General features: G+C 42.8%; 1 protein-coding gene across 33 annotated transcripts in view; it reads left to right on the forward strand.

Annotated features, from left to right (window-relative positions):
- Window positions 1-26089, forward strand: part of Rbfox1 (RNA binding fox-1 homolog 1) — a 2167575-nt gene that overhangs the window by 1566253 nt on the left and 575233 nt on the right. Inside the window, exon 1 of one of the 33 annotated variants that reach the window (XM_052759395.1) lies at window positions 22016-22048. The exons of the other annotated variants lie outside the window; for them this stretch is intronic. Coding sequence (XP_052615355.1) covers window positions 22031-22048 — 18 coding nt within the window. The 5' untranslated portion in view covers window positions 22016-22030. Of the gene's footprint in view, window positions 1-22015; window positions 22049-26089 lie in introns of those variants that run through there. 33 annotated transcript variants of the gene reach the window in all.

A 26089-nucleotide genomic window follows, 5' to 3' on the forward strand; every position in this document is an offset into this window, starting at 1 on the left:
TTAATCCATTTCCATTAATCTATGCCTTGCCACATGTCTCGTGGCTTACCAGCATCTTCACATGCTGCTAGTCATGGCGGTGGCTGTCAGTGTCTCTTTCTGCCTTCCTGTTCTTTCTTTTCTCCTCTCTGTTAGTCCCACCTATACTTCCTGCCTAGTCACTGGCCAATCAGTGTTTTATTTATTGACCAATCAGAGTAATTTGACATACAGACCATCCCACAGCACTTCCCCTTTTCTTTTTTTTTTTAAAGAGGAAGGTTTTAACTTTTACACCTCTCCAAAGCCAGCTTGGTATATTTGGGAACTTGGGCATAGCTTCTCTTACTACTTCCTGCTGGAGGGGGCGCTGTATCTTATGGGGACACAAAGAAAATTTTAGGATTATGGAATAGTCCATGAGGCTGTATTGTCTGAGCCAGATGCCTTCAAACCATTCTGGATGTTGGATCATCTGGGCCATGGTGTCATCAGAGACCTTTCAGGGGGTCTTGGCTGGTCAAACCTGATGTATCTTAATCTGGAACAAATCCATAGCCTCTTGCTTTCTGTGGAAACAAAAGCAGAGCCTCCTTTCCAAAGTAACACATCCTTACATCCAAATTTTAAAGTCTAGGTATCTTTAAAATATACATATTAGTTTAACTCAACGTCTTTTACGATCAAATGTTTTTCTGCAGTTAAAAATCCCAAAGACAACACAATCCAGATTCTCTGTGTAATATTCATGTTTATGTGGCTTATTTTTTATATTAATTTTACTGTCTCTTTAAAGACTTTATTTTTTAAAGCTATGTATTTGTTTATATAACTGTATATATCACCGTTTTTGTCTCTTTCAAGCCTATGTATATTTTACACACATTGTAAACTATTACATCTGAATTTGTCTTATTGTGAATCTATTGCTTTAAACTGCAGCATTTGTAAGACTGAAACAGCACTATGGCTGCTGGCTCCGCCCACCTCAGCTTCCCAACATAGCAGCGGTACGTTTACCACCAGCTCTGGGAGCTATCATGGATCTAAAAAAAAAAAAAAAAAAAAGCTATACTTTTATCCAAGCAGCGTGGAGCCCAGAAACCTCTTTTTTTGTTTTGTACTAGCAAAGGCTAAATCCACCACGCAGCTTAATGTGCCACTTGCAGAGGCCTCATTCCCGCCAGATCGAGCGCGTACACTAGGAACCTGCCAGTAGCTCAAACTGGCAGGCTGCTGCTCATTTGAGAGAGACAATTAGGAAGCTGTTTTTAGCTCCGTTTTAGAATCTTTTCTCAGGTTTTAGGTGGAAACTCTTGCCAACTCGTTGGGCACCATTTGTAGCTAGAGTTTTCCTGCCTGACCCACAGTCAGGACAAATCTCTCTCACCTGCCAGTCCCACAGCCGCTCAGACCCAACCAAGTAAACACAGAGACTTATATTGCTTACAAACTGTATGGCCATGGCAGACTTCTTGCTAACTGTTCTTATATCTTAAATTAATCCATTTCTATAAATCTATACCTTGCCACATGGCTCGTGGCTTACCAGCATCTTCACATGCTGCTAGTCATGGCAGCAGCTGTCAGTGTCTCCTTCCGTCTTCCTGTTCTTTCTTTTCTCCTCTCTGTTAGTCCCACCTATACTTCCTGCCTAGCCACTGGCCAATCAGTGTTTTATTTATTGACCAATCAGAGTAATTTGACATACAGACCATCCCACAGCACACACTTCCTCCTTTCAGCATCATCATTTCTGAACAGCTTTCTGCTTCCTGTCCATCATACAGCTTGAGATATGCACACATTCCCTGGACCTAATTCTGGGATAGAGTTATTGTAGATCTAAGACCTGGCCCTTCTTGTCAGTCTTTGTTGATCAACAAACAAGGGCTTAGGTGATAAATCTATTGAAAAATGCTCACTTTGTAAGTAATAGGACCCATTTCATCTCCCAGAACCCAATTTTAAGAAAACCATGTGTGGTGGTGCTCACTTATAAGCCCAGTTATATTGAAGTAGGGGTGGGCAGGTCTTTGGGACTTACCAGCAAGTCAGTCTAAGCTACTTGGCAAGCTCTAGACTAGAGAGAGACCTTGTCACAAAAAATGCTGATAGCAACAGAGAGATGACAACAATTGGTCTCTGTGCATGGCAATTGCCCTCACATGTACACACACCAGCACACACATATACATCTACACACGCACACACACACACACACACACACACACACACACACACACAAATACACACACAACTTCACAAAAAAAATTGACGAATAAAAATTTTACACATTCACATGTGTGTTTTGGTGTCTTTATATATACGTACATCATGAAATGTTTTACTGGAGCTCATTGGCATACACATTATCTTACACGATTGCTATCCTTTTTGGTGGTAACATTGAAGATCTACTCTCTTTTAGGGCAGCAAAACCTGGTTTTCAGCACTAATCAGCCCTCTGTGTAACTGGAATGTTGTGTCATCATAGAGCATCTCCCCCAGTTGCCTGGCCAGCTCCATCCTCCTCTCTGCTTCTGTGAATTTGACTTCTTTAGATCCCACCTAGGGGTGGGTCCAGGGCAGGCAGGTTCTCCGAAGCATGGAGGAAGGGAAGCAGACAGGTGCATAGAGATCATGCAATGCGTGTCTTTCTGTGCATGGTCCTGCCCTTTGTGTTTTCTCCTACAGTCGCCTGAGTGATGCTCTACACCCAGGGAATGATAAACAAATACCCTTATACAATTAAAGTAGTTCAGTTCACTCATGGGAGGAAGAGGCAAGGACATTCCTAAAATATCCCTGAGCTCTTGAAACACTTGGCCTGAGAACACTAAAACCTGTGGTCTCTGGGTACATGCACCAGATTAAACATTTTACACATTACTAAGAAGATTTTCTTTATTCTGAACTTACACAGGAGTAAAATGAGTGATGTATTAGTTACAAGAATCCTACCTCGTTGTATAGTTTGGGTTTGAAGCCAAGTCTGCTTGTTCATTTTAGACCTTGTTTTCAGCTTTGCGACATGGCTCAGCAACTCCTGGAATACCTGAGTAGGAGGTTGGTATGGACCCTCATGGGGGAAAGGATTGGAGCTAGTCAGGGCTGCTGTGCAGTGAAGGAAGCAGTTAGGTGCTTACACTTTGCATCTGAGGTTAGTCCTAGAACTGAGGCCAGGTCTTCGCAGAGCCCAACTGTCTTCGAGCTATGACAGCTAGACTTATCTTGCCTGCTTAATTAGCTAGTTACGAAAGCTATGAATGTGTGCTGATGAGTTTCTGTAGTTTCGGGTGCTCGGGTTAATTTCTTTGACAGTCACCTCCTGGATCCTGTCTTACAAAGAGGAGGGCTTTTTGTTTGTTTGTTTGTTTAAAATGCAGAGATTTTTCTAGAATGTTAGCTGAGGTCTTACAGGTCTATGGGTTCTATTTTAAGATCTGTCGACATCAAGACCACTCCACTGAATGGGCAAGTAGTTGAAATAGGCTTTCTTTGTATACTAGGCTTTTTATATAGAAAAGGAATTACAAAGTAAAAATTTGGCACTAGGACTGGGGTAGGGCTATATGAAATCTAGCTTCTGACCCAGTGAGGCAAAAAAGCTTTGCACTTCCAGCTAGTTATTGGTTTGATTCCAGATCATCTGTGTGTCTGTCTGTCTAGATATCTATCAGAACCACACAGTAAATTGTATCTAGAAAGTGGACAGTTCACAATTGCAAAGTGATATGGCAGAGCTTCTTCCTGCCTCCAGTAAATAATGAGAAACCATGCCCACAGGAAAAGTCTGTTACGAGTTAGCAAGAGAGACTGGGGCATCAGAGAGGAACAACTGTCCCAGGCATGGCAAGGGTGGATGCAGAGGCCTCCTTTGTTAACCCTTCACTTTCCTTGCCTGTGACAGGCCCTACCAGCTGTCATCTTGAAAGGGAAAAGTGGTGCTAGACCTGTTGGCAGACCTGTTGGCATATAACTATATTCCCATCTATTTGACCCACTGAGGCAGGGTGATCATAAGTTCAAAGACAGCTTGGGAAACTTAGCAAAACTATGTCTCAAAATAGAAAGTGAAGTGTGCTGAGGATGTAATCAGGGCATTGTACTACAGAGTTCTGTAATCACGACACAGCTTTTGATGGGATGGTGTCCCACTCATACACAAGGAAAACAGCTATATAGGATGCATTTATATTTGCTCTGGCATCATTTCTCATTTACAGGCTTCTTTTAAGAATATGGAAGCTCTCTTGGATAGAAAACCCAAAGACATGATTTCTAAAACCCTGTCTGCCTCGGATACAGCCCATGCAAGCATAGATAAATGCACACTCAAGAGTTCTCTGCCGATAACAACATAGAGATTTAAATTTTCTGGCAATCCTTATACTGTTATTTTCAGTGGCTTTGCAACCTTAATCATGATTGCATGTATGTTTTGACAACTTTACACCAAAGGCATGTTTTTTTTTATAGATGTCTGAATTAAATAGCCAGCTCTTTTCAAGTTAGCTGAGTTAACATTTAAGTGGTTCTGATTAACCTGGCTGTGTTCATTTGCTCCTAAATATTCTACTGCCGAGCCATCTCCCTTTGCATAAACTGATTTGGGAGTGTAGCCCTAGGAAATATAATTTTCTAAATAGCTAAGAGCACCGTGCCCAGTGTGCTCCCTTGAAACTGAATGTGTAAGATTCAGCCTCCCCGCCTTGCTCAGCTCTCAGGTGGTGCAGAGTGGAAATTGGAACCAGACTATCAAACTCTGCACTGATGGACAAAAGCAGAGCTGATGAAGCAGGAGTTGTGCGGGGTGGGGGAGGTGGGGGTGACGGCTATGGAGAAATGTGCCGGGCTCAGTTTAGAATTTGGAAAGTTTTGAGTACAGAGCATTTTGTCCACAACAGCATGTTGTCATGCTGCCCTCTGGCCACATCTAGCAATAAGAGAAATGACTCCTAATAAAGTGTAAGCCTTTGTGAGCACATCTTCCTGAAAACATGGGGAACAAGGGTCCCATCTGTTGAAGATGGACATTCTGGGCATGTCACATGCTGGCCATCTATGCTGCTGTTCTGTTTTGAGACACATTGAGATTTTGGAATTGTACAGTCATTGGGTTACTCTAAAAGATTTCGACGAATATCCAATATAAGCATGCTTCCTAGTTTCATTTCTGTTGTTGTATGTAGTCTTGCAAAAATCAGCTCAGGGAAAAAAGGGTTTATTTGGCTTATAGGTCCATGTGGCAATCCCTCACTGAGGGTAAGTCAAGGCAAGAACTCAAACACATAGTCATATCATGTCCACAGTCAAAAGCATAGAGAAACAAATAGGTCCTTGTTTGGTAGCTTGTCTGCTCTCAGTGAAATGTCTTTGCTTTTATTTGGTTCAAGTCTCAGCCTATGGGATGGTGCTGCCCACAGTGGAAGGGATCAATTAACAACCAAGACGATACCCCACACATACATCCACAGGCCGATTTGTTCCAAACCCTCGAGGCTCTAGTCTCAGTGGTTCCCCTTTGTGCCAATCCAGCAATTAAAGCTAACCAGCACAGCATGGTTGAGAACGTGGACCCTATCTTGCCTCCAAGAATTTTGTAGTCTGCTAGAGAGTGTCAAACATTGTAATGGTCCTACAGGATACAATAAGTATGCATGTTAGATGTGAAATGAACCCTTATGAGACCTTAAAGGAAGAGATAGTTACTCTTCCCAGCAACAGTGACTAGGGCTGTTTAATGTTCCCTAGCTTTCATGTGTTACCCTAGTTTCCAGTCCTTTTGTCTGAAAGGCTATAGATTATTTATATATAACTGAAAAATCTTAGTTACACTCTACCACGCCCTCACTCACCTCTCCCTTGCATACAGAAACATTAATTTGGGTTTCTTCCTTGGTCTCTCTCTGTGATGGAATCTAAATAAGGTGATGGAACTGGACAGGAAGGTATCCTAAACCTCTCCACCTCCTTATCATCTCTCCTCTCCTGAAGAGTCAACCTTCTGGCTTCTCTCATGTCTATGGATTCCTTCCCAAGTTTACCCTCAGGCATGCAGTTGAGATCGACATGACTGCTCAGCTTTCCTCCAGCAGCTCCAACACCACATTATCTCTTTTAAAGTGTGATTTTCCATTAGCAAAAACATATCTGGAGTTGCCTGGGAGTGCTCCTGTTACAGCTGGTATAATTGTTAGTAACAGCGCTTCTGTCCCTCTCAGCCAAGTCATCTTGCTTTGGAGAGTGAATCATGATTGCCCCACTTCTGTCCTCTCTTTTGTACCAGAATGACCTTTCCAAAACTTAATTAATGCTACTCTCAGTCTTCATGGGTCAGCATGCTTATCACCTTTGTCACACTTACCCACATTCTGTAGTTACCAGTTTATCTGCCTGTTTGCTGGTCCATGGTCTCTGCCTCCTACATTCCCAGTCCTGTTAGATTTCATTTCTCCAGGCCAGGGATGTGCTTGTCTTATTCATCCTTCGTCTCCCTGGTGTCCATGTCTTATTAGGAACTGAATGAATATTGGTGAATATGACTTTTAATAGTTAACACAGTGTATTAGTTACTTTTCTGTTGCTGTGATAAAATGTCATGTTCAAAGGCAACTTAAGGAAGAGAGAGATTATTTTGGCTTAAGATTCCAGAGGGATAAGAACCCATCATTGTAGGGCACAGGAATAACAGTAAGCAGCTGAGAGATCACTTTGATTTTTCCCTAAGACAGGGTTTCTCTATGTAGTCCTGGCTGTCCTGCAACTAGCTCCATTGACCAGGCTGGCCTTGAACTTGGAGATCAACCTGCCTCTGCCTTCCAAGTTCTGGGATTAAAGGTGTGTGCCACCATCACCTGGAGAAATCATATCTTTAACTCCAAACAGGAAACAGATAAGGAACTGGAACCGGGGCAAGGCTCTAAACTCTCATAGCTCCTGGCTGGAGAGGTGGCTCAAAGGTTAAGAGCTGCTCTTTCAGAGAGAACAGATTCTACTCCCAGCACCCACAAGGCAGCTAACACCTCTCTGTAACTTCAGTCCTGAGGGATCAGACACCCTCTTCTGGTCTCTGTGAGCACTGTAGCACGTAGTGCCCATGTATAGAATACAGGCACAGCAGAAAGTGCATACCAAATAAAGGCTAAAACAGCGCTCAGAGCTCACCCTTTGTGATATACTTCCTCCAGCAAGGCTGCACCCTCCACATAACCTCTACCAACAATGTCACCACTGGGGCCCAAGTCTCCAAATGCTGGAGCATATGTAGATGATTCTTTTTTGAAACGACCAAATCCAATTCCCTGATATAGAAAGTACAGAAGAAGACTTTGTCAACCTGTCCCACCAGCCACATCTGCCCTGTATCCTTAATTTGAACAATTTGTGGATAGGAATTTTTAATTTGTGTTTACAGGGTAGAAAATCAGGAATGTGGAACTGAGTCCTTATGTCCTATATAAAACTCAATGTTATAATTGCCTGACACTTCAGTAACTATGCCAAATCCCTGCTCTTCATAAGGGTCATGCAGTAGGGCTGTAACACAGTGGTCACATCCCAACTAGACCATCTCCAAGAGAGCAGGAGAGAAGGCTAAGGCTGACAGAATTAAAGAAGTGGATAGGAGTTTTAAGTCTTTGCAGAACAAAACTCAGCTACCATTTGGTGGAAGACAACATAATTCAAGCCCTCTACAACCTGCTCAATCTGTCAAACATGCTATAGATGCAATGCCCAGCATCACATTCCTGGATTTCATGTATCTGCCCATTTTGATAGCAAGCATCAGGCACATAGCATAATAAACAGAAATATTTGACTGGTAGTATATAACAAGAGGTTGGTCAACTAGAGTCTTGAGACAACCAACTCATGTCTTGAACCATTCCAGCCAGTTTCACTGGAAGATAAGTACGGCCATTTGTTTCCTCATAGGAAGCATCTAGTTCTGTGTTGCAAGGAAAGAGACAATCTATTTCAGGAGACACCATATGACTGGCAATACAAAAAAAAAAAATTAGTCCCTCCCTGTTTAAGAAGCTATTTTTTGGTTACTTATTAGGAAAACAGGATTATGAGATAACTCACAGGTTAGAATTGAAATATGTGAGGATTAAACATGGCACAGCCCAGGCAGACATCAACCTGCAGCAATTGCTTTTACCTACACAAGCCCTACACAAAGTCAAGGCAGTCAAAAGTCTAGCCTAGGTGGAGGAGGAGTAGCCAACGTCCACCCTTGTCAGAGGAGCTGTCATTGGCAGTTGATGGCTAAGAAGGGAGTGAGAGTCACTCTCCTTTGGGGACTTAGCTGTTGGCAGGTTACTCATTCCTCAGCATGTGACTACACATTCCTGTACATATGGGCATTATTTATTACACTTATGGCTTATTAATAACACTTTTTAAAACACATGGAACTGGGAGGGAGGCATAGTGGGGGATTAGGAGGGAAGTGGTAGTGGATGGACATATCAACATATTCTATAAATGCAGGAAACTCTAAAAGAATGGAAAATGTTATTTTAAAAATGCCTCAACTCCAATTCAGACAAAAGAATTAAAATACACAGGGGATTTAAAGTAATTATTGCAAATATCAAAGGCCTGGTAGAGAAAGACCAACATGAGTTCACAGAGGAGAAACTTAAAAAAACACAGGGAAACCTATCAGCTGGAGCTAAACCAAGATGCTGGAACTGAAATTACAACATGTGACAAGCAGAAGTGGAATATTGAATGAAGAAATCCATAAGTGTGAAGACAGAACAGAGCAGCTAAACTGAGAAGAACAGGGAAGAATGCATACTGATATTCACACAATGGACATTTCTGCAAATTAAAAAATGTGGCCCCTAATAATGCATAATCATTGCAGCAAAAATTAATTGGAATTCCAAATGAAAAGGAGAGGGGGAAATGAGACAGAAAAAAAAGTTAAAGGAATAAAATATAATTTGATGAAAATAGCAACCTACCCACCAGATAATATAGCAAAATAGGCAATACACCATTTAAGAAACCTGTTTAGGAACACTGTAAAGGACTGCTCGGGGACTAGGGATGTAACTCAGTTGACAGAGTACTTGCCTAACATGCACCAAGCCCTAGGTTTGGTCTCAGCACCGGATATAAACACAGTGTATAATAGAGTACACCTGAAATCCCAGCATAGAGAGGAGGACGAGGAGATCAAGATCATCTTCTGCTCCATAGCAGGTTCAAGGCCAGCCTGGCATTCAAAAAGCTCTGCCTCAAAAACAAAATAATACAATAAAATACACTTAGAACCACCAATAAGAAAACAACAGTGTGAATCTCCTTTGGAAAGCATTTTCTATCTATTCTACAGCTTTGCATTGCACGTGAATGACTGAGTCCCATGAAGCTTGTCCTGGTAGACATTGGAAGGCTGAGAAAGGGAGAAGGAACTGGAAATGTTGCTTATCCTATTGTTAAAGCAGGGTGGGGTATGAAAGGGAGGAGGGTCTGAAAGCTTCCTTTTTGACAAGAGTTTAGCCCAAGGGACTATCCACGGAGTACCTTGTGTTCATGGGGTTGTTGTGGCCATACACTTTCAAAAAGACTTGATCTTTGATTTCTTGGTGATTTTGTTCTTGCCCAGGGCAGCTGTTACTTTTTGGGAATAGTGGTCAGTTCCAGCAATCAGCATAGAGGGCAAGCGTGGCTAGAGTATTAGAGCGAAGGGGAGCAAATGAGCTGCAGCATCCCTCTGCTTTCTTGGAGTGGGGACACAGGGGATGTCTTAGAGAATATTTCTACAGACTGACCTATAATTTTTCTGCCCAGAAGTCCCTTCAAGGTCTTGCAAAGCTTGAGCTCTGAAAAGATTATTTCTCTGAGCAAGCTCTTTCCTGGATATGTACCACCCATCACACTCCTGGGAGGGGAAGTCTTGGCATGTGGTGAATTGCTTCAAAGGGTATCTGTGATCCTCCCCATTGGACCACCCAGAGTAGATCATGTTCTACAGACTGCAGTGCATCTGACATGATGAATTTTCTTAAGAGAGTCAGAATGGGAATTCCAGCCTTCTGTAGGTGGCACAGAGAGTGCATATATTAGCACTGAGAGCGCGCAGAGTCTCAGAGATGAACTAATCTGTGAATAACTGTGCCATTTGTAACAGCATAAACAGGGGCTTAATGGGGAGATGGTGCAGAGGAAGGAGGTATTCGCAACCTGTCATCATATTAGTACAGTGATCAAATTTGTGACCAAGCTCCTGAGCAAACACTTGGTATCAAGTGTGTGTCTTCCCATTATAATTTGTGCTGTATTAAGGGCATCGTAGCATATTAGTGACTTGAAAATGTTTTTAAATAGTATCTCTCGGGTTGACAGAAATGGAATGTTCTGGAGTTGTACGACTATTAGTCATATTAAACTCAGCCTGTTAGCAGCTTTCCCTTGCACTGATACTTAAATGAGGTTTTAATATAAACAAAATGTACTTCTGAAATGTGCTTCCAGCTACAACCAATTTCTCCCAGTCCATTAGCTACTTTGCATTCCTTTTAAGAAACTCAAGCTTGAGCTTTTATTGAGGAGCCAAAGTATTTGCTCAACTCATTAAGTCAACTATAGAGAAAGTAAACACAAGAGGTGGGGATGCTTCTAGAGTTAGGTTGGGACCCAACAATCTTGGCATGAATACCATCATCCCTAGGAAAAGCACGTATTTCTTCAAAGTTTGCCTGCCTCTACCTGATTCTACTGCTAGAGCGATGGAGGAGGCTGGACAGTCTCTTCTTCCTCCTTTACCTCTTTGGAACAGAAAAGACCAATGAGGCCCAGTACCTGGTACTCCCCACAAAGAGATTTATGGTACCCTTGAAGCTGATATAGGATTGACATTGAGAAAAGACATAATCCAGGCACAACTGGGATTGTCATGTGACATTAAGTCTTGCCCCAGCCACTCATATGGACCTAGTCATGGAAGGAGTTTGTGAACCTTGTAGATAGCCAGTGGGTTAGAAATAACCCCTGCGTCATCTGAGCTGGGTGGTGTAAAACAAAGACACGAATCTTCCACGCTAAAGAACTGAAGACTGAAATTAGGAACTCAGCAGGCTGTGCTCAGCCTGGCAGCTCCAGGCGAGGATCCCTCAGGCCACTTGTAGCTTCAGATGTTGGCCATAGTCTCTGGTTCTCCTTGGACTACCCAGACAGCACTCTTCCTGTGGTGTGTTCTAACTTGGTCTTTCCACAGCAAGTCTGTAGCTCAGTTAAAAGATCTCCTTTATTAAGAACATCAGTCATTAGGTCACATCCTACTGACCCCATTTTAATTTGATTGCTTTTATAAAGACCCTGTTTCCAAATGAGGCCACATCAGGGGCACTGAGGGTTTGGGTTTAAGTATATTCTATGGACTCCATACTTTCAGCCCTTACAGCCTGAGCTCTCTCATATTTATTGTTGACTGCAGTAGACACCCTGCATTGTGTGAATGCATATCCTTACTTCCAAGGAGAATCATAGCATTTATTATTTCTGATGGGGACTGAGAGCATTTGCCAAAGAACTCAACCCTCTCAGAGTCATGCCACATAGCTTTAGTCTGTTTTGGGCCAAGGGAAGGAGGAAACAAAGGTTGAATTGGATTTCTGAATCCTTTGCCTGTTTACTTAGTCATAGCAAAGGAATTTCTCTCTTAAGAAATGAGTAAAGAAAGAAAGATATGTGAGCTAGAACAACAGCTAACAAATCATTGTTATATCATGTGAGCTCCCAACATGTTTGCTAATGGCCTATAGCGGTGAGGTGCTAGTAATGAAGACATAAGTAGGTGGGTATTCTTGTCCTCGGTAACCAAATCCAGTGCCACAGAGCCATCCTTACCTCCAGGTCTACTTCAATATGAAAGATCAATTAACATTATTTTTTATCTCTGTCTGTGTGTGTGTGTGTGTGTGTGTGTGTGTGTGTGTGTGTGTGTGATGTGAGCATATATGTATGTGTCACTGTGAGCATGTGCACCCCATGAAACTCATGTGGAGGTCTGATGACAACCTCAAACAAACAAAGGTTCAATGATTCCCATTTTCCACCTTGTTTGAGGCCAAGTATCTGTTTTGTTGCCTGCTGCTGTGTACACCAAGCTAGCTAGCCTACACACTTCAGGTGATTCTCCCAGCTCCTCCTCTCAGCTCACCATAGGAACACTGCCTTTATAGAAATGTATTGCTGTGTCTGGTTTATGTGGGTTCTTGGGATTCAAACTCAGGTCCTTATTCTTGTGCAGCAAACACTTTACCTATGGAACCATCTCCACATCTCCCTAAATAATGATTACTTTTATGCTACTGTTGATATTAATATATGTACTTTATCAGGCACTGTGCTGTATTATATGCTCCTGGGTGTGCATTTGTCATGTTGTCATATAGCAGTTCTAAAATATGGAAATGAGCTTCCCCATTGTATCAGGGATTTGCAGGAACATTCATAAACACACTCAGAACGATATAGTTTTTGAAAGTTGAAGAATTGCAATTGAATCTCTGGACCCTCTTCCCTGTTCTGCCTCCAAATCAGATGCATATTGTTAGTGTTAAGCCAGGTAAGTGAACATATATTCGTTATCCATCAGGCTCAGCTCCAACTAGATCTTTCACATTGAGAACATGCAGGAAGGTTTCCTAAGAGAAGACCAGTACATGAGGAAGGGCAAGAGGCAATGGACACTGCAGAGTTATAGCCAACCAACACACACCCATTGTACGTAAATGGATCCTAATTTTACCATCTCCCTTGTATCTCACCATGCATCACAAGGCTGCAGAGTAGAAGAGAACATCCTACAACTCAGAGTTCTTTTATTACCAACTTCAGGTTGTAAATACTTTGAAAATTTGTTGGAGCTATCCTGTCTCTTTTTTCCCTCTATATAAAGAAATATCAAATGACATCATCGAAGAGATCTACATGAACAGCCTGGACATGAGTGGGGGTAATAAAGGGCGAGGGTCAAGGGAGAGAGAGTTTGGGGTAGCGGGAGATCCCAGCTGGATCAACAACAGAGAGGGAGAACAAGGAATAGGAGACTATGGTAAATGAAGACCACATGAGAATAGGAAGAAGCAAAGTGCTAGAGAGGCCCACAGAAATCCACAAAGATACCCCCACAACAGACTGCTGGCAATGGTTGAGATACAGTCCGAACTGACCTACTCTGGTGATGGGATGGCCAAACACCCTAATTGTTGTGCTAGAAACCTCATCCAACTACTGAGGAATTGGATGCAGAGATCCATGACTAGGCCCCGGGTGGAGCTCTGGGAGTCCAATTAGCGAGAAAAAGGAGGGTTTATATGAGTGAGAATTGTTGAGACCAAGGTTGGATAAAGCACAGGGACAAATAGCCAAACAAATGGAAACACGTGAACTATGAACCAATGGCTGAGGGGTCCCCACTGGATCAGCCCCTCCGAATGGGTGAGACAGTTGATTGGCTTGATCTGTTTGGGAGACAACCAGGCAGTGGGACTGGGTCCTGTGCTCATTGCATGAGTTGACTGTTTGAAACCTGGGGCCTATGCAGGGTCGCTTGGCTCGGCCTGGAAGGAGGGGACTGGATCTGCCTGGACTGAGTCTACCAGGTTGATCTCAGTCCTCGGGGGAGGCTTTGCCCTGGAGGAGGTGGGAATGGGGGGTGGCCTGGGGGAAGGTGAGGGAGGCGGGAGAGGGGAAAACAAGGGAATCCGTGGCTGATATGTAGAACTGAATTGTATTGCAAAATAAAATAAAATAAAATAAAATAAAATAAAATGACATTATGAATAAGTACCCCATAAAGACTTTTGCATTAAGACAGAGAAAGTGCAAGGAATGTGAAAAGGGAGAGTAAACTGCTCAACTTGGCAAGAGGGAGACCTCTGGGTACGTAAGATGTCCAAATTATTGATGTGGGTGGAGATTTCCAAAGGTATGTGTGTATGAAAATGAATACTTAGGATTAGGGAAGTCCTTGTTGCTCATCCAGAGGACCTGAGTTTTCTTCCCAGTGCGCAAGGCACTTGAAAACTATCTGTATTGCCAGTTCCAGATCTAATGCCCTCTCCTGGCCTCCATGAGTAACTGCCCGTGCTTGCATGCACATAGATAACACACATACATATACTTAATTAAACAACAACAAAGATTACTGAACTCTCTAGAATTGTGGTTGGCAGGGTTGGCAGTGGGAAGGGATTGGAGAGTTATCATTGTTAATAGCACAGAATTTGCATTTTGCAAAATGAGGACCAAGGGAGGTCTGTGTGTAGATAATGGTAATGTTTACATGAATTATACACTTAAGATGGTTAGAATGCTAATTTTATGTAATATATATTTTACCATAATTAAAAAACAATAGAGTGTATTTACCATCCTGAAAATGTAAAAGCAAAAGTGGATAGGATAAAATAATATTCTGTGTTCTTTTGATTTGGAAGCCACTACCAGGTTTGACTTGACCTAGGATAACTGCATGCCAAGTGAGCAAAGAGTGTTAGAGGATGCTGGTCATAATATATTCGTCAACCATTATTGAACCCTGGTGAATAGATGGGCCATTTCCTTCCAATGACTTATCCATCAGCCTCTTCTTTCTTCTCCCTCAAAATTCTGGGAGAGATACAGTCACTGTGAGTTCAATGTCAAAGCAAGGGCTGTTTGTATTGAGTGTGTTTAGCAGAGCTTTTCCTCCTAGGAAGAAACCTGTGGACCTCTCTGCTTCTTGTTTTGGGGATTGTGAATCACCATTTAAGGTATCTGGCTTGTTCAGAGCTGACTCAGCGAGTTGTTCTCTTGATGCCTTTGATCCTGGTTTGTGTTCCCCTGGGGAACACACAGTATTATCCCACCTAGCTGCATGCCAATACTTGGCAGCTGGCCACCATGCAGACCATGGAGGTGAGGACACAATTCATATCATAGATTGCACGGAGTAGTTTTGTGTTCTGCATCTCTCTCTGTCCGAACACAACGCTGTTGATTGCTTGGAAGACCCCAACAAGGGTTTGAATGGCTCTATCATCCTCATTTGTCTTCAAGGCCATAAGCTGTGGCCAGCAGCCAGGGAAGGACTTTTCTCTAGACTGGTTGTCTTGCTGGTTCCCCATCCATGATGTGTGAAACACAGATCTCACTCTGTGATGACAAAGGTCTCATTTACTAGTTTTCTTTTACTACTTCCTCAGCTTTTGCAAATGGTTGGCTCCAGCCATAGAGGCCCATTAGGAAACAGAGCATGGCTCTCATTTGCTTTCTCTTAAGACAGTTTTTGTTTTTGTCCTGTGCTGGGCCAATATAAACTTGGCTGATCTTCATGAGGATACCAAAAGAGAGTATGATCTTGGCTCTAGGAAAATTTATCCCCAATCCTTGCCATAAAATGACAACATTCAGTTTTTCTATATACTCAGCTTTCTTTTTACTTCTTATTTTGAGACAAGGTCTCACAAAGTTACTCAGGCTGGCCCAGAACTCACTCTGTAGCCCGGGTTGGGCTTGAACTTGTGATCTGAAGTGGCTAGGATTTCAGTCCTGAGCCACCAAGTCTGACTAAAGCATGTTACATCAAGGTCCCCACACTGATTAAAATAGAGTCGCTCAAATCGTTTTCTAGATTCAGACAGTGAATAGTAAGCTCTTTAATGAAGACTTTTGTGAAGTTCAAATTCTGACGCCGATTGTGTAGGATTCAACACTTTACAGTGGTGTTCAATTTCTATAGCAGATTAGAAGCCTCTCACACAGGCCAGCCACCAGCAGCTTAATCAGTGTTTGGGTAAGCCATCACTCTGCAATTGATTAATTATTCCACTGAGCTGATAACTGATAACTGGATTAATTATTTTTAAATAACTCCTGTGTGAGCATGAGAATAAAGCCCTTTGAGTGTCCCCACTCTTACAGCAGCTTCTTACCCCACCCGCCTTGCAGCCAATGGGGGGAAAGGGTTTCAAATGGAATATTTGCATATGTGTATTTTGTTATTAAAATCCCTTAAAAGGGAAGCTTTGGAGGTGCCAGTAAATAGAAAATGTTATTATCCTCATTTCAAGGAACAGGGCTTGAGGAATTGATTGGATCATCAATTCCGTTCTGAGCAGAATTTCAAACATGGGCAGTGTTTGCAGACACCCCCTGAGGGGGCAACACTCAGAATGTTGCCTTTGGTCTGGAGAGTATGGGCATGACAACACATCGACAACTTGATTTATGGGCAACAGCTGCCTCCTGCTTGTGTCACAGCGATAAACCAGCTCGCCATCTCGGGTTGAATCTCACCTCTAGCAGAGGGTCCACATGTTCAAGCATGTGGAAGAAGATTGCACACTTAAGAGACACAGGAAGCAGAGGGACCACATGTTCAAGCATGTGGAAGAAGATTGCACACTTAAGAGACACAGGAAGCAGAGGCAGGGGTGCCATGCGGGTTAATGGCAGCTCAAGGTTCAATGGAAAAAACAAGAAGCAGAAGGTGTCGATCACCCCATCTGAGTTAGAGGCACCAAGGGTCCCATGTATGCCAGTTCTCCATCACTGCAGCTATCTTCCATAGCGCGACTCAGGGCTTGTAGCACAGTTCAGCCTATTAACTTATGTATGTTTGAGCCAGCGTCAGTCTGGTTCAGTCTGAATGCTGCCATCTCACCCATGAGAAAGACTCCTTTCTGTAAGCTCTCTCCGAACTCCTTTCTGCTAGGGATATTTTAAAGTCTGAGAGCCGCATGGTTGATCTTGGTCGTCTACTTGATTGGAATGAGAGACGCCTCTAGGAGTTCACTTTGGGTGTGCCCATGAGGATGTCACAAAAGACCACATCAGCTCAGGTGAGACAACTTGTGCTGAATGTAGGCAGCACTGTATGCTAGGCTGGGAGCCAGAGAAAGGAAGAAGCCTGGCAGCCCTGGCTTGCTCTTTTTCCTCTTCCTGTTCACCATGGAGTGGGCAGCTTTGTGCTGTCATGCCCTTCCGCTGTGATGATTGTTATAGTTTTTCTCATTGCAAAATCTCAGACAAAAGCAGCTGAAGAAAATAAAGGTCTGCTTTGGCTCACAGTTCTGGGGACTAGCTCATTGTGAAAAGGCAGCAGGAGAGCAGGAAGCCGAGGCAGCTGGTCTCATTGAGGCCAGTCAGGAAGCAGAAAGGAATGGCGGGATGTGCATGCCCGGCTTACTCTTTCCTTTTTTATGCTGTCTTACTTTATTCCACTTTAGCTAATGGACTAGTGCTGCCCACACTTAGGGTTGCTCTTCTCTATTCACTTAGCCTAATCTAGAATATTCCTCTTAGGCATTCCCAGGAGCTTGTCTCTTGTGTGATTCTGACCATGTCAGGATGAAAATCAATAGGCCATTGCAAGGGACTGCTGCAGCACAGGCCCAGAAACAGTACTCTCAGTAGCCATGGACAGAAGCCCCAAATAATGCCTCTTCCATTAAGTTATTTATGTAGCCGGGCGGTGGTGGCGCACGCCTTTAATCCCAGCACTCGGGAAGCAGAGGCCGGCGGATCTCTGTGAGTTTGAGGCCAGCCTGGGCTACCAAGTGAGTTCCAGGAAAGGCACAAAGCTACACAGAGAAACCCTGTCTCGAAAAACAAAAAAACAAAAAAAAAAAGTTATTTATGTAGATATGTTGTCACAGTGATACCTGGACATTGAGGATTGGGCCATAAGTTACTGTTACCATGGAGACATCCATCCAGTGTTCATGGCTTATTTTGACTTGGTGGTCCCCTTGCTACTCTGTATTCTTGCACTGATGACTCTACTTTATTAAATTAACTGATTAATTACTTTTCCCAGCCTGATCACAGCTTCCCCTCCTTCCCTCTTTTCCTCCAGGCCCCTCCCTTCAGCCACCCCCACCCCCATCCACTCTTCCTTTCTCTTCAGAAAAGTGCAGGCCTCACATGTTTATCAGCTAGCAATGGCATATTAAGTTTTAGTTAAGACTAGACACCTCCTCTCCCACTAAGGCTGGAAGAGGCAACCTAGTAGGAGGAAAGAGTCCCAAAAGCAGGTACCAGAGTCAGAGACAGCCCCTGTGGCCTATGTTAGGAGTCTCACAAAAAGACCAAGCTACACAGCGCAACACATGTGCAGAGGGCCCAGGTCAGTCCCATGCAAGTTCTCTGGTTGGCAGTTCAGCTGATGACTCTACTTTAAAGTCAAGCATTCCTAGAAGAACCATGAAGCCATCTTCCTGGGATCCAGGAATGTCTGCCCACTTATAGTTTTCAGTATTTCTTTCTTCCACCTGTGATCTCTCCCACGTATTCTCATAACAACTTGGAATGTCACTAGCCCTAATCTTGCCCATGAACATCTGATCCAAGGATCATGGACATAGAAACAAAGAAAACTTTAAGACAGTGAATGAGAAAGAAATGTGATGCTATCAAGGCACATAAAGAGTGGTGAACAGGAAAATATAATTGAAGTTCAAGAATATTCAAATACAACTAAAGAAAACATAGTATCAGTGGGCCATATCTGCCTATCTACTTCAAGTATTAACTAGATGGATTATTATATGAATACGAGGAGAGATAAATTGATGGATGGATTGAAAGATGACAGACAGACATATAGATAGATAAAATCTGATGGGTTCTAGGGACACTGAAGGACAATTTATAACAGTGCTATAAGAAATTCACATCTAAAGTAGTGTGTTTGTATGTATGTGTATGCTCACATCCTGGATCATCTTAAAAGTTTACAGATTTAACTATTTTCAAGGCCAGATTGCTAGGCAAATTCATGCCAACTAATACTCAATCTGAAGCAATTGGGAGTAGTACTCACTGTCAATTAAGATTGTTCAGTGCTCATCAGCATCCGTGGGCAGGGGATCCTGAGTACCAGCCCACAGTCATACCTATGAAAAGCCAACCTGACATCACTGGGATATCTGATGTTTTTGAAGAGTGCATGCAGATTTTCTTTTGAAGTCTCCTGGGTGTTTAAATATTGACAATCTGGTTATATTTGAAAATATATGCTGCCCAAATAAAATGTGTATTCAGACTGTTTGTTGCCCACTGATTTGAGATGTCTGTGTCTTTCCTCATGACCACTGCCATCCAGTGCATCCAGAGAGATGGGACACAGCAGTTCCAGAAAAAGTGGAAAATTGACAGATGAACTCATGCATGCAAGAAGCAAAGGAATGAGATGCTTGGATATTTCCCCCAAGTTTACCTTATGTACAAGGGTTTGGGCACACAGAAAAGTCATGGTGTTCATGTGCAATGAAGATATCCATCCAGAGCAGTAACAGGGAAGAGGGACCCCCCTTATTCTTCACATAAAAATTGACTTATTACGTGTGTGTGTGTGTGTGTGTGTGTGTGTGTGTGTGTGTGTGTGTGTGTGTTGCATGTGGAGATCAGAGGACAACTTGCAGCAATCAGTCCTCTTCTCCCAGCACGTGGGTCTAAGGGATCAAATTGGAGTCTTCAGGCTTAAGGCATTGGAGCATGTGTCTCTGACATCTTGGCAGCCCTCATTGCTCTTCATATTGATAATAATGACAAAGAGTGTATGCAGTATACCCACAATTGGCTTGGAATATCCTTGTTTGCACATTGGATGTCCTGTAACTCAGGAACCCTTGTCCAGACAGGACACTTAGCCATTTTGCTCTTCATGGTGCTTATTATATTTGAGGGACTTGAATATTGCAGGTACAGATAGGTTCATGAATACATGTGATTTGCAAGTGTGTGCATGTGCATAGTGTGTGTGCACACATATTTGCTTGTGTGTGGGGGGCATTGTCTCTGTGTGTGAAAACCTGATGTTAACCTTGGGTGTCTTCTTTAGTTATTCTACCCTTCGTTTGTTGAAACAGGGTCTCTCAGTTTTCCATGGAACATGCTGATTTGATTATACTAGTTAGCCCCTAGGATCTGCTACCTGTCTCTATCTCCCCAGCCCCAGATTACAAGTGTGAGCCACCACTCCCAGCTGTTTTACATGGGTTCTAGGCATCCAAGCAAGGTCCTCTGGTTTGCAAAAAAAAGCAATTTACTGACTTCATCATCCCACTCCCATGATTTGCATATTTCCCAGCTGGGGAATTTTGTGACAGTTTGATTCCTCTGAGGTTGCCATTGCTGTGCTTCTGTTGGTCTCTGGTTAACAAGGCTGTGTGGTCATTGCTCTTCCCTCCTCCTCGGCCACTTATGCATCTTGATGGCACTGTCGATGGGATACGTTAACAGGTGCTTCACCACCTGCTCAGCTCTGGAGATGACTCTGCAATTTAGCTAATGCACCTTAATTATTTAGGTGACATTTTGCCTTATGTAGTTTTAAGGAGAAATGTAAATGAATGAGAGACTTAATTCCATGGTTTCCTCTGTATGATGTATAAAGATGTGACTAATGACCAAGACTCCACTCTGAGCACAAGTTCATCTTCTCCCTTTCCCTTAAAGGCTACCATGTGTTTTAATATTCATTTCTCTCTTATCCATATATCAATAATTGAGTTCTGCATCAATTAATATGCTGGGCAAATTGTATTCCCCATCCTCTCCTTCACGATGCATTTCAGTAATGGAGATAATTTTCAAGATAAAGTATACAATTTAAAATGGATTAAAAAAGAACAACTAATAAAGGGGAATTGATTCATGGGCAAAAATTTTTTTGGATAATTTCAGGAAATCTTAGTTGTGCATCTAGCCTGTGGATTTTCTAAGAAGAGCCTGTCAACATGATCAAGTTTTATGCACCCTGCAAAATTTCCCAGGTCTGCAATTGTAAAGGATAAGGGACAAAAAAATAAAGAACACACACACATACACATGCATGCACACGCACACACGCATATGCACACTCTACACACTCACTCATCAAGATCAGTTCTATTAGTGGGGACATATGCATAATTCCCTCCCTTGGTTTAGGAAGGCTAAACATTCTGCCCGCAAGTCTGTGGAGCTTTCCATTTGCTGAGTGTGGCTGGTAGGGGTTGGCTTTGCTTTTGATTTGATAGACTGGCACACAGGATTCCAAGGCCATGTGTTCCTCTCCCCCTCCCAGATTCCCATACACATCCAGGCTGAAAACCATGCAAGGCAGACATGGACAGGCAGCAGCTGCTGCAGCAAGCAAGACCTGCAGCCTCTGAGCCCGCAGTGACACCATGGAGCCGGTAGATGGCTGTAGACAAGTGTGCTGAGCATGTGGTGTGAAGAGGAATGAGTCTGGGGAGGCCTTGACCTAACTGGATGCTGCTTTTATCTGAAGTACATTTAAAGAGATAAAGGGGAAGCCGGGAGAGGCACATGTTCTTTTCTCTGCAGCTGGAGCTTTACTTTGAGTTTAAAAAAAAAATCTCGGAGTCACCAGCTCTGTGCTGATATGCTTGCCTCAGGAGGATCAGCCCTCCAGTAAATTTCTCCAGTAGGGACTTTGGGAATCTCCCACTGGCTGTCAGGACCGGCTGGAGCACCTGCCTTTAGTGATCATCCTGAGCTGTCACTGTTATTATTATTGTTATTGTTATCAGCACCCTCACCATTGCCAGTTTCAACAGTGTCTGTGGTGCCCCTGGTACTCGCTGCCTAAAGTACCTGGATTTGCTCATGAGACAGCCACACAAGAATTGTTACCTAAGCAGTCTTGACTAGAGGGAGAAGAAAAGGCAAGAGTTAGGAAGGGAAAGGAAAGAGGGGGGAGGGAGGAGGGGAGGGAGAGGAGAGGAGGAGAGAGAGAGAGAGAGAGAGAGAGAGAGAGAGAGAGAGAGAGAGAGAGAGAGAGAGAGAGAGAGAAGCAAGCAGCCCCGGAGCAAGTCACTCCACACACGTTGGCACTGAAGGAATGCTGTCCTGATAAACTCATAAACAAGCATAGCAAACCTGGTGTAAGGAAATAAGAGGGACTCTGAGGACTTGGCAGGAAAAGGCACGAATCTCTACCGAGTGGTTTTCAGTTTTTCTTCCAGATACTCTTGGTGAAGTGAGGAGACTTCTGTTTGCTGACAGAGCCTTTGATTTCTCTTGCAAGATGATGATGTATTTGTGGGTAGGTAGTCTCTCTCTCTCTCTCTTTCTCTCTCGCTCATTCTCTCTGTCTTTCTCTGATTAATAAATTGACTTCGGGGATAAAAATTGCAGCCTAGAGTAATCGCATTTCGTGTAAGGTGATTATGCCGATGCAGGATAATCTTGCATGGCTACGGTACATGTGCAAGCTTTTCCAGTGGGAGTTAGGCAAGACTTGCTTCATTAGCGCTGAGCTACAATTTTATTTTCACGTGAAAAGGAAACAAAAAATTGTGTGTGTGTGTGTGTGTGTGTGTGTGTGTGTGCACGCGTGCATGCGGGTACGTGTGCATGTGTGGAATGGGGGAATATGTTGCTTTCCTTTTTCTTGAGACATTGATGGTGGTGAATTCAGAGGAAAGAGCAGATCTAGGAATGCCGTTTTAAGCATGGAGCAAATTCTCTCTCACTTGTAGCTGTGTAGAATTTCATTTAATTACAAAGCAGGGTGCTGAGAAATGATGGCTCTGTTTTGGATATATATGTACATATATTCTCCTGTGTGAATAACTACTTATTTCTCATGTTGGCTTTGAGTGTTTTAGCTGATAGCTGAGTGTTTTCTTTGCCTTAAGCAGGTGTGTGTGTGTGTGTGTGTGTGTGTGTGTACACGCTATGAGAATGCTCTGGCCAGAGGTAGATTTAGGTGTACTTTTTCTGCCTTATTGATATATATATATATATATATATATATATATATATATATATATATATATATATAGTTATCTGTTTAAGATGTGGCATTAAAATAAACACACAACAGTAATGGCCTGTTATTATAGATGACAATACTTAACTAGTGAAGTAATTGGGAAAAAACAGTGACCTAGCATGAATGGCTTAGAAAAGCGCCTGTCTTCTGGGAGGACAAATGTATACATCTTAGTTTACTTAGACCAATAATGGGCATGTGTGAAATTTTCCCAGTCGAGAAGGCCGAGCTCTGTGGGTTCACATTAGAGACAAATTCTCCTAGTTTTGCAGAGGGAAGGAGGGGGGCATGTGCAAAGGGAGCCGTACCCCTTTATATTAATGCTACTATCACTGCTGGGTTTTGTTGTTCAGAAGACTTAGAAAACCTTTCTCCCTCCTTCCAGCCACTTTTCTGGCTGAAGTCACAGCCTTGAACTTCTCCTTACTGGAAAGGGAAGGGCCTCTTTGTTGAATTCTTCTTTAATCACTTAGGCCCTTTGACCTCTGCTAGTGTCCCGTGGTCTACCCCTCCTGTGGATTAGGCCTTGCTCAGCCCCTCCCCTTCTGTTTGCATGGGTCCTGTTGTGAAAACTTTAACTCCCTTTTGTAGAGTTGAATACAATCAACTCTGGGTGTTGGAGACAGGCCTTTGTTTCATTTTGTCTTAATTTCAGGACAAAATTTCTCTTTAAGCATGCCTATCTTTAAGAAGTGTTTAGAATTAGAAAAATCAAATAAGCTTAACAGAGGTAGTTTTCCCTCTATTCGCTCCTGATTCCTCTGATTAATCCATGATCAATGACATCAGTTTGTTGTTGTTGTTGCTACAATTAAAATTTTTGAATGTTTGCAAATGTTGACTTTTTAAGTATTAAATAATAAGTCATTGTAGGGAATCACCACTTGAGTCATTGATGAAATAACTGCATTAGTGTTTTTATGGAAAGGAGCCTGTTTGGGGTTCTTATTCTATGAGTGGATTCTGGTTAATTAATTCTGTTTAAATTCCTTTAGGCTATGCTTGCTTATAGAGTGACCAGTCACCCCTTGACTCTGAGTGCCTCAGTGGTGTCGCTGATTTTATTTATCGAGTCAGCTGGCTCTCACGGCCATGCACATTTGCAAAGCTAAGCAGGGGAAACCACAGACTGCCTCAGCCTTACTCCCAGGGTCAAGGCAGAGGCTTGCTGACTTCCTTGAGGTCATTGACTCTGGACTTCTCAAAGCTGTACCTCTTACTTCCTGTTTTCCTCTGTCTGACCCTTGCTTTTGGGTGCCACACATTTTTATTAACTGCATTTATCAAGCTGATAAATGGTTGCTACCTGCCTGCCCCTGAACTCCACTATTCTATTTACATCTTTAATTCTGGTTTTTTTGTTGATGTTGTTTTCATCTTTGCTGTGCATTCAAACACTGGCAGGCTCTTTAAATTGGAACAGCTGGATGTGTGCTGTTTAAGGAGATGTGAATTAGCAGGCCAGCGTGAGTGCTGGGAGGTTTCAGGGAATTTTTGCTCTTTTCTTTTTCTCTCCGTTGGAAGTGCCGTCTCTGCCCTTGCCTCCCAGTCTGTAAATACAGATACTCTAAACACGTTTGATATTTCTGGTTAAGAGCTCATCTTGCTTTAGGAAAATGAACCTCAACTCTTATCAATGTGTGAAAAGAGTCTCTCCTCTTCTCTCATGGACGCAGAGATGAAGATGAGAGACAGTTGAAAGAGATTTCGCATCAGCTGCACTTCCTTTGTTGATTCTGGAATTGGTGAACAGTCTTTAAGTGAACCTACCCACCTGTGTTCACTGCATGGGGTTCCCATGACCACCGTCTCATGAAGCCTGAGGACTTCCTGTTGGGGCCTGGAGGAACAGGGTGGGGAGTGGTACTCACTCTGACCACTTTTGATAGGAAAAGCAAAGTTTCAGGTAGCTAGTTAGGAACACACGCCCCCAAGCTGGGCTGAGGAGATAACTGCAGGCCGGGAACAGTCAGCTCCTTGGGTATGTAAACTCCTAGGTTTCTTTAAGAAGTCTTTCCTTACAGACAGATACTGGTAGTCATTTCCCTTGAACTTCATTTTCTCTAAGTGACGACAAGTTGCTGTTCAGGGCAAGGAAAGCTGAGTTTGCTGTCCCTGCTGCCCGATGCCCTGAAGGTTTTGATTTCCCACACTTGGGTTTAGTAGGCTAGAGGAGTCTTCGCCACAAGATTCCCAGATTTTGAACTCTATCCCTTATCTTATTTGAAAATAAGACCAAAACAGTTTTCTTTTTTCTTCCTTCCTTTTTTTTTTTGAGACAGGGCCTCACTATGTTGCTCAGCATGGCCTCCAACTGCCCATCCTCCTGCCTCAACTTCTCAAGTTGTAGGATGACAGATGTATATTATTATGGTTGGCTAGATACACACTTCTGGATCAGTTCAGCCCACAGCTATGCCGTGGTTACTTCCTTCCACGAGATGCCTTCTCTAGAACACAGATAAGCTGCCCCTCCGGCGCTGGCACATAGAGTGGGAATGGAGACTCCTCCATGGAATGCAGAGATAAGACACCATAGATCTCCTGTGGTTCTTCATAATGTTAGACAGAGCCTGCAATGTGCCTTTCGGAGTAGTGGGTCTCTGCTGTCTGATTTCTTAATTTTTTCTCTTCTTTACTATGTAAAAAAAGAACCATTTCCATTTTATTTCTTTTTACATCTCATTTATGTACCTAATGCCATTTTTCTCATCTTTAAAACAGTTATTATAGTTACTCATTTATTTTGTGTGGAGGAGTTTTGCATACCACAGCACATGTGTGGAGGTCAGAGGGCAACCAATTGGAACGAGTTTTCTCCTTCTACCATGTGGTTCCTGAGGATAAAACACAGGTTCTCAAGCTCTATTCTCCTGTAAGCACTTTAAATGACTGAGCTAGTATGCCATCCCTGATATATAGACATATGTGTGTATACATACATATGTATAATATATAGTGTTCTTTAATTTTCATCTTCTTTCTTTTCATTTTTTTATTGTTATTGTTGATTTTATGTTTTTAAGATAGGGTCTCACTATGACTTGCAGCATGGCCTCTATTCTGGCATCATTTCCTGATTGCCAGACTTACAGGCATGTGCTATCAAACCCAGCTACAATTTTTGTTTTTGCTTTTAATTTTAGCTTTTTTGTTGCATGTTATTCTTGCCCTTTTAGAAATATTTTATTTTCAAGAACCATGCCTCTAAAACCATAACTCTGCCCTTTAAACCTAAGGACAACACAACTGGTAGAACATTTGAGAGTTATTGTGAAAAGTACGGACAACTGGGAGATGGTTGGATCA

This window comes from Peromyscus californicus, unplaced genomic scaffold (assembly GCF_007827085.1).
Source record: "Peromyscus californicus insignis strain IS unplaced genomic scaffold, ASM782708v3 Scaffold_3__1_contigs__length_106647218, whole genome shotgun sequence".
Lineage (NCBI taxonomy): Eukaryota > Metazoa > Chordata > Mammalia > Rodentia > Cricetidae > Peromyscus > Peromyscus californicus.